This window comes from Phalangium opilio, unplaced genomic scaffold (assembly GCF_054372755.1).
Source record: "Phalangium opilio isolate 3A_F unplaced genomic scaffold, DU_Popi_V2 ptg000009l_1, whole genome shotgun sequence".
NCBI classification, from domain to species: Eukaryota; Metazoa; Arthropoda; class Arachnida; order Opiliones; family Phalangiidae; genus Phalangium; species Phalangium opilio.
The window spans coordinates 6,673,800-6,682,887 of NW_028324146.1; the positions used below are offsets into that span (position 1 = coordinate 6,673,800).

The 9,088-nt window shown below is 40.9% G+C and overlaps 1 protein-coding gene and 1 long non-coding RNA gene across 3 annotated transcripts; both read left to right on the forward strand.

The window, feature by feature from the left end:
- The first annotated feature begins 637 nt into the window (after nt 1-637).
- Nucleotides 638-5,624, forward strand: LOC149713572 (uncharacterized). Of its 2 annotated transcripts, none has more exons than XM_089849026.1 (2): nt 638-3,134; nt 3,198-5,624. In XM_089849026.1, exons 1-2 carry the CDS (start codon nt 638-640, stop codon nt 5,312-5,314), a joined length of 4,614 nt encoding a protein of 1,537 aa, XP_089705152.1. In that variant the 3' UTR covers nt 5,315-5,624. The 2 variants fall into 2 exon arrangements, with proteins under 2 accessions (XP_089705152.1, XP_089705153.1); XM_089849027.1 differs by having other exon boundaries at nt 638-2,330; nt 2,397-5,624.
- Nucleotides 5,625-8,479: 2,855 nt separating this feature from the next.
- Nucleotides 8,480-8,939, forward strand: LOC149713573 (uncharacterized). The gene is made up of 2 exons (XR_016369275.1): nt 8,480-8,576; nt 8,659-8,939. It is a non-coding gene; the product is annotated as an uncharacterized LOC149713573 (long non-coding RNA).
- Nucleotides 8,940-9,088: the final 149 nt, after the last annotated feature.

The following is a 9,088-nucleotide window of genomic DNA, read 5'->3' on the forward strand; positions in this document are numbered from 1 at the left end:
GCGCTAGATGTCGTTTTTCTGGGGTTTTAAACTGGCGGCAAATTCAAAACTAGGGGAATTTTTTGAAAGCATGCAAGACAACGGTTAAAGTAAAGGTATTGAGGATAATATAGCAGCTGACTTAAATAAAAAGACACATAGAAATTCAAACGACAATATAAAAAGGCATGTATCACAGTGTGGGTAAAATGTATTTACATCTTTAGATTTTTTCATGGGAGAAGTTTGTTCTTGAACTTTTTGTACGATTCTTTGCGATCTGTTAAATCTTTTGCGTAGTTGTCTAACAATGGTCTTTGTTAGCAGTAGTTTCATTAATGCCAAATATGTATTGTTATAATGAGGTCAGAGGTCAGAATTGGGTTAGCCAATGGGGAGCTATGACGTAGTAAAGGACCTTGATCTCACGAGGTAACCTCATGGGGCATAACGGGATAGGGCAGTTAGTTAGGAGCTAGCTAGCATGCTGTACAGTCGACTCCAGAATAAAGTATCTTTTAAACTTAAACTATAGTATTTAATGTCAAGTTATTAACACAACTTAACATGGTGATAGAGTTGATCGCCATTTCACACGCCTCGTTTGCTCACTCACTCGCTTTTGTCTGCTGATTCACTTGCCAAGGCCCACTTTACTATGGCCTCCATCACTTGCCCTAAAGCTTTCGAACCAGGGATAGATCCCGCTTCGTCTTGGAAAACTTATAAAGAGGAGTTCGGTTATTTTGCTGCCGCTGCCAAACTACATAGAGAAACTGTTCCTACTCAAGTAGCCACTTTCCTCCACATACTAGGAGCCGCTGGACGCCGTATATATCATACATTGGAGATACCTGAAACAGGGGATGATCGCACAGTGCCTATAATACTTGCTGCATTTGATCTCTATTATGCACCTTATCACACAGAGGTATTTCATCAATACGCTTTTATTACGTCTCGACAAAGCCCTACACAAACTTTCGACGAATTCTACACTGACTTGAAGACCAAGGCCCAAGCATGCAATCTAGGACCTCAACAAAATCCTTTGTTACGCACCATGATCGTCGCTGGCATCCAGAATGAAGAGCTCAGACTTCAACTACTAAATAAAGGCAATGCTCTGGACTTAGACACTGCAATAATCATGTGTAAGGCGCATGAAATCACCAATGCTCAGGCTCGTGCCATGTCTACTACCACAACACAGCCTTCGGCAGCAAAAGAATTCACTGTGGATGCTCTTAATCGACACAGATCCACAATAAGACCGCGCTTTAGACACAATCAACAATCACAAGAAATGCAACGGTATTCTTCTCGCGGCAATACTGCTAATTATTATCGTCCACCATTTCACCGCAGTGACCCAAACTCTCAAAGCTCTCATCGTTCCAATTATCAATCCGACCCTCAACGTACGACACGACCTTGCCAAAATTGCAACACGCAGCATCGATATCAATCATGCCCAGCCAAAAATTCCAAATGTTTGAAATGCCAACGTAAGGGTCACTGGGCTACCTCATGCCGCTCAACCTACAGCCTACAAACATATCCCATCGAAATGGACGACTCAAATGACCAATTCTCATCCTTTGACGAAACTGATCAGTATTACCAAGATTTCCAACATGAAGATCAAACATACACTACGTATAGCATCAGCATTCATCCTCGACAGCGTCACTCAACTTCACCCACCACAGATCTGACATGTCTTTCGACTGCCACTACATTCAGATGTAATAACCCTGGTGATGAATTATATGACGAACTTTATCTATTTAACACTCGACATAGATTCAAGCTAGATACTGGCTCGCAAGTGAATCTAATATCAAGAGGAATATATAATTCTCTACCATACCAGCCCCCTCTACGTCAACCACTTTACACCGTTTCATCCTATTCTGGACACTCAATTCCTATTGATGGCGTTGTCGATCTTCCTAGCATGTCGGGCACCGCCTACCTACCAAGTTGCCCTTTCTACGTTACGTCACACAACCATGTACCCATTCTTGGAGCCGTTACATCACAACAACTGGGGCTAATACAACACACTTCCACACCACTGGGTCCGCCACCACAAATAAGTCCTAACACCGCACACACTCACGCAACCTTCATAGGAACTCAGCCCAACGATATCGCAACAACACGATCCGCTACAAATACTGGCACAGCGACAGAACTCATTGATCAATATCATATGATCTTCGATACTGTTGGTAAGCTACCGGCTGAATATGACATCAAATTAAAACCCAACATTGTACCTATTGCCTCAGCATGTCATAAGATCCCTCATGCATATCGTGAAGCTACGCACAAGGAACTGGATCGTATGTTGAACCTTGGTATTATAGTTCCTGTTAATGAACCAACTGATTGGGTTCACCCTATCGTAGTCGTACCGAAGCCAACAAAACTACCTAAAGCTGACTCGACTCAGGAAGTTCGTATTTGCCTGGATCCCCGGAATTTAAATGGTGCCATAAGACGAGAACCCTATCCATTGCCAACCACGCAAGAAATTTTTGCGGAACTAAAGGGTTGTACAGTATTCACCGTCCTTGACGCTCAAAGTGCCTTTTGGCAAATTCCGCTCACTGAGAACAGCTCGCGCCTTTGTACATTCGCGACGCCACATGGACGGTACCGCTTTAAACGACTTCCTTACGGCATCGTCACTGCAACCGAAGTCTTCCAGCGTCAGATGCGCGATATTTTCCCCGCTCACGAATTTCCTAATGTCCACATCTCTACAGATGACTTTTTGATCGCAACGTCAGACATGAAGTCTCATTTAATTGTACTTCATAGCATCCTAGAACGTGCCAAACAATATAATCTACGCTTCAGTAAACGAAAAATGCAACTTGCGGTATCACGCATCACCTATCTTGGGCACCTGATCACAAATGAAGGAATCCATGTGGACCCTAGGAAAGTTGAAGCCATTTGCACACTCGCACCGCCTCAGGATAAGAAAACGCTTCAACGTTTCTTAGGCATGGTAAATTATATATGCCGTTTTATTCCAACATACGCCGAAGACACGGCACCACTCAGAGACCTACTTAAACCGGACGTACTCTATGAATGGACATCAACACACCAAAGACACTACGACTCGCTGAAGACAAGTATTTCATCAGCACCAGTACTTCAATTTTACGACCCTAAACTACCAAACGTTATCTCTACAGATGCCAGTCAGTACGGAGTTGGTGCAGTATTAATGCAAGATAACAAGCCCATCGCCTATACATCCACGACTTTTACCGACACACAATCAAGATATGCGCAGATTGAGAAAGAGTTTCTTGCCGTTATTCACGCATGTGAACATTTCGATTTTTATATTGCTGGCACCCAAGTAACAGTAGAAACTGACCACAGTCCGCTCCTGGCAATTGTAAAGAAACCAATGACTCTATTGTCTCCACGACTTCAACGGTTACTTCTGCGTTTCTTCAGATATAACCCTAAGCTGGTTTATGTTCCCGGAAGCAGGATGTATGTGGCCGATGCTTTATCCAGGGAACCTCTAACGGACTGCCAAATAAACACTGACATATTGGATGGCCCACACACAGCAGTCTACACTATAACAACGTTACATACATGCGCATTGGACAAATACAAGACTGCAACTGATCACGACCCAGTCTTAGCCCAAATCCGCGAATATATCACAGATGGCTGGCCAAAATATCGAAATCAACTGACTCCAGAGGCCACTACATTTTGGCAATATCAAACAGAACTTCATGAAGAAGATGGATTATTATACAGAGGGACAAACCTGTTGGTGCCTAAAGCTCTTCAGCAAGATTTATTAACTCAAGTTCACGGCGCCCATCACGGGATTAACGCATCAATTGCCAGGGCTAAACAACACGTTTTCTGGCCGAACATGATTGCCGACATTACATCATATGTTCAAAACTGCACAATCTGTCGCAGTAGAGACCCGATGAATAAGAAACAGCCACTAACACCTCATAGCATACCACAATACCCCTGGCAAACTGTAGGGACTGATCTCTTTCAAGTCAACTCCAAGCCTATAATTTTAATGATTGACTACTATTCAAAATATATCGAAGCTAAAGAACTAAGACTGACCAACGCACAAGCCATCATAAATTTCATGAATCCACAATTCGCAAGGCATGGAGCACCTCAACGCTTGGTATCTGATAACGGTCCACCCTTTAATTCTCTTCAATTCAAAGAATTCCTTCAACAATGGCATGTCGATCACGTTACATCAAGCCCACACTTCCCACAATCTAATGGAATGTCCGAAAGAGCCGTACAAACCATAAAAAATTCTCTTCACAAGGCACAACAAGAAGGGAGAGACTTACACTATGTCCTAATGGAGTACCGGACAACTCCTAAAAGTAATGGTTTATCACCGGCAGAAATGCTGATGGGACGGCGTTTACGTACGCCATTAACAACGCACATAGATAAATTGAAACCACACTATCCTACAAGACGCATTGATGAAGGGTTGAGAGACAACAACGCAAACATGATACGCCAATCAAATCATCGCTCATCATTACCACCTTTATACATTGGTCAGAAGGTTCGTTACTACGCGGCACCCCGTACATGGTTACCCGCAAGAATAACTGCACATGCTCAAGAACCACAATCATATCACATTCTGACAGCGAAAGGTCAAAACTTCCGTAGAAATAGAATACATCTGCGTCCGGATTATAGTCAAACGAAAACTAACCCTACTATAAAACCAAAAGTGGCTAGAATTCAGATACCGATGTACCATAACGCCACAGCAAGGATTGGACAACTTCCAGGACAGAACCAACAATCAACGCACCAGACTCGTGTTCAGCAACATCCAGGACAGAATCAACAATCAACGCACCAGACTCGTGTTCAGCAACAATATCAAAATCTACAATCACAACAAACGCAACCACCAAGTTCAGCACAGAACCATACAACCCTGATAACACCACCACAACCTGAACCAACTCGAGAAGAAGTAGCGGTCAGAATTCAAAATATCCTGGAACCTCAACAAGTACATACTGTTCCGAAGACATTCCAGATTCATAATCGCATTCAACAACAAACCGCACCTACACCAAGAATTGAACCAATTGGAACACAATTCACCAGAACTACAATACCCGGGAACTCGCCTTGTATTCCCTACCGGCAACCCTTCCCGCAACAGCCCATGCAAGAAGAAACCATGCCCAAACAAATAAACAATCAACAAGAAAGAAAACATGACTCAAGAGTACGTCGACCTCCACAAAGATACTCGCCAAATTAAAGAACAATTAATAAGTGCTTAGTTTAAAAACAGGCTGTTTTAGTTTGTGTTTTATTTTGTTAAACTTTTAAAATTAATACTAGACAGGTTGTTTTTATTTGTTAAACTTTTAAATTATTACTAGAAAGGAAGGATGTTATAATGAGGTCAGAGGTCAGAATTGGGTTAGCCAATGGGGAGCTATGACGTAGTAAAGGACCTTGATCTCACGAGGTAACCTCATGGGGCATAACGGGATAGGGCAGTTAGTTAGGAGCTAGCTAGCATGCTGTACAGTCGACTCCAGAATAAAGTATCTTTTAAACTTAAACTATAGTATTTAATGTCAAGTTATTAACACAACTTAACATGTATCACAGTCATATTTTAAATCCTTCGCAAAATATGATTGAATGAAATATACAAGTATCATCAATGAAGTGCATTGCTTCCTTCACAAAATCTGCAACATCAATTAAACTGTTCGTCTCTATCGATCTAGCAAATGTATTAAAGTCAAAAGTTTTTGCGTTGGTTCTAGGTTGAGAGACACGATCCAAACACATTGATCTTTTCTTTGTAGTTGGGCTTCAGATTTAACTGAATTTGACGAAAAATACAATCATACATACCTAAGTATCATTTTAGCGACGAATTGCACCCATAGCCCGCCACAGCGTGAGAAATAAGGCGGTGGCACAGGGCAAATGACCAGTTTAAAAATTGGCGGGTCCAGTTTAAAAATTAAATCGGAGGGGGTCAAGGGTCCTCGGGACCACTAAGATAATTCAAGGGTAACTAGAGTCCAAACATTAACTCTAATAGTTTAATTATCCACTTCTCTAGTTTAGCAGACGGCGTGCCCTGGTCAATGGTCATTGTGAAATGGACCAGGTTATTTAGTCCAGTTTAAAAAAAACCTTATTTCCCACCCTGGTCCGCCATAAGCGAAAGAAGTGACGTCATGCGAGACTGCGCAGTACGAATTTACTTTCGTCATCGCGAAAATTCTCCCCAGAAAAGAGCCATCTAACGGTTTCTAAGCGCAAATTCAAATTGTCAAATACAAAATATTTCTGTTGTACATTTCCAGGCCTAGTATTAGAGAAGGCAGTGGTTCCATAAATATACTAGCAGTGAAATATTACCAAATATACCGGTCAGGGTGAATAATTTTCCAATGGCTGCTTGGCAAAGTGAATCACATATTGTCAACGCCCGTTACTAATTTAATTACTAATACTACTAATACTACTATTACTACTACTACTACTACTACCACTACTCTTCGGGTAAAACTATTAGTCCCATCGATACCTTGTAGCTAAGAAGAAACCAAAAAATTGTCAATCTCTAGAATCCTCGCCACTCGGACCGGTTCTATATCCCTCCCATTCCCCTCTTTCTTGGAGCTCACGAGTCACTAAGCACAGCTCCGACCGCTCCTTTATACTTTCGTTCTCTCTCCTATCTCTTAACCCTCTTTCAACAAGCGAGTGTAGAGGAAGCTGATAGTATCAGGCTGGCATGTCGTAGGTCCCGGGTTCGAGCCCGGTGGTTGTGGAGAAGAAAATAAATAATATAAATTTAATAATCGTTGGAAAAAAATATGGAGCCAGCGCCACCTAGAAGTCGTTTTACGAAGAACTATTTAAAAAATAACGAACGAAACATCATCATCATCATCATCTTCTACACACTAGGACAAACTAATAGCCCATCGTATATACGATGTGGCTGAAACACTTTCTTGAGAATTCTAATTTTCGATAGCAGAAATATTTTGGATCGCGAATATATTAGCTTATAAGTAAATTTATTAAGTTTAGCCATCCAAGGTATTGAGTATAAAAAGCATAATCATATCACGAACATGAGCTGGGTGCGATCGAGCTTCGCTATTCAAGCTCCTATCTGATTAGCATATAGTTCCCTAAGCAAGCTTTTTAGAACCTCGCAATTTGCTTTCTTCCAGTTGGAAATTTTATAGGCCTGTCCTCCACCGCGAGCTTCATTTTTCTCTCGTAAATTACCACGAGCTGCCAACGACCATTCAAATCAGGACATTCATCTGAATATTGAGATGTACGGTAAGTTATTATAGGAAGTAACATACCAGAATTCATAATAGCGGTTCCCAATAGATGGATTCTAATATTCATCTTTTGATTTTTAGGAAACTGCTAAAACGCCATCATTCCCGAAGTTTGCTTGGAACTAAATGCAGCCGAGCTTGGTTTTAAGATCATTTACCACCGACTATTTTAACGATACTGCCACTTTATCCTTATCATTACCTCAATTTGTAGAAAATTTTGTTTTTTAGTATCTTTATAACAAAATAGCAAATCGAAAGCCTGAGAATCTGGAACTATGATAACTTTGCTTAAGACTTGGCGACTCAAAATTTTAAACCGCGTTCAGCGATAAAAATCAGTCGCAAATCTCTCGGTAGGTGCGAATGAACGCACCTTATCAGGTCAACAATAACTGTAAAGTAATCGTCAAACAGGCTATTTTATTGCCTGACCGTTTCAGGAATTACCTAAGGCAATTTTATCTCTTTACAATAATTTCCAATAAAAGAGATGTACGTGCTTGGATGAGTGTCCACATTCAAATGGTCGTTGGTGCCTTGTCGTAAACCTTTAGCGTTGCCGGCTTGCGTAAAACTTTATTCTTTATTGCTATGCGAGTTGGACAGCCTAGGCTAGCTTAGCTTGATGGATGGTTAAATACCAAAGTATGGCGGTGCCTCACAAAGGCGTATCGAATTTGCAGACGAATGATCTCACCCAAAATGAATTGGGCCTCAAAATTGACGTACGCTTGACAAGCGAGTCTCGCGTCTAGAAAAACACAAGCGATTTAGAGTGGGGATCGACATTTCCAAAAAGAACTAAAGATTTTCCCGTTTTCGCAGATATTTCGCAATTTACTCAAAACGTTCGGAGTAGATCTTCGATTTCGTATTTCGCCTCGAAGATTTAAAAATCTATCTATATCTATATAAATCAAAGTCCCGACTGACTGACTGACAGACAGACTGACTGATAATCAACGCCCAGCCCAAACCGCTTGCCCTAGAATGCTGAAAATTTGCAGGAACGTTACTCATAAGTAGTAGGCGCGTACTAAAATTTTTTCATTCCGCCGCCATCTTAAAAAATGGCGACCAGAAATGTAAACAAGTTGGGAAAACCAAAATATTACCTCTCCGAGTCAAGAGGTCTACTACTACAAAGTTATTTACCTAGATATGGAATTATTTCTCTTTTTTGAAGTAAAAATTTACGAAATATTGAAGCAGTATTCCAAGCATAGCGAATATACAGTAAAGCAGACGACATTTTACTTCCAATAAGGATAAATCTTGGACACATGGAAATCAGTTAATGGCAAAAAGAACAGGAAATGAAGTCTACGCTTCAGCTGTTTACCCTATATTCTGATAGCTACATTCACAACTGGTTAGCAGTGTAAACACTATCGTCTCGTCTCACCTCAACAATATTCTTAGTTTGCCAACATGAGTGTTAACGTTAAATAATACCAAAGATAAATTGTAGCTAGACGCACTGATAGTCAATGCGCACCATAAAGAAAATAAAAACTCTGTAGCTTAGCCCTACTAATCTAATTGCCACCATCATCTTTTCTTCTATTATAATATCTTAACCTGATTAATTAAGAGTGTATTTAACTTTCGGCTCACTCTGAACCGTTGATGTCTCTTCATTTCAGACACGAAAATCAAAACCCAAAGCTTACTTCACCTCAGGCCTCAATTATTTA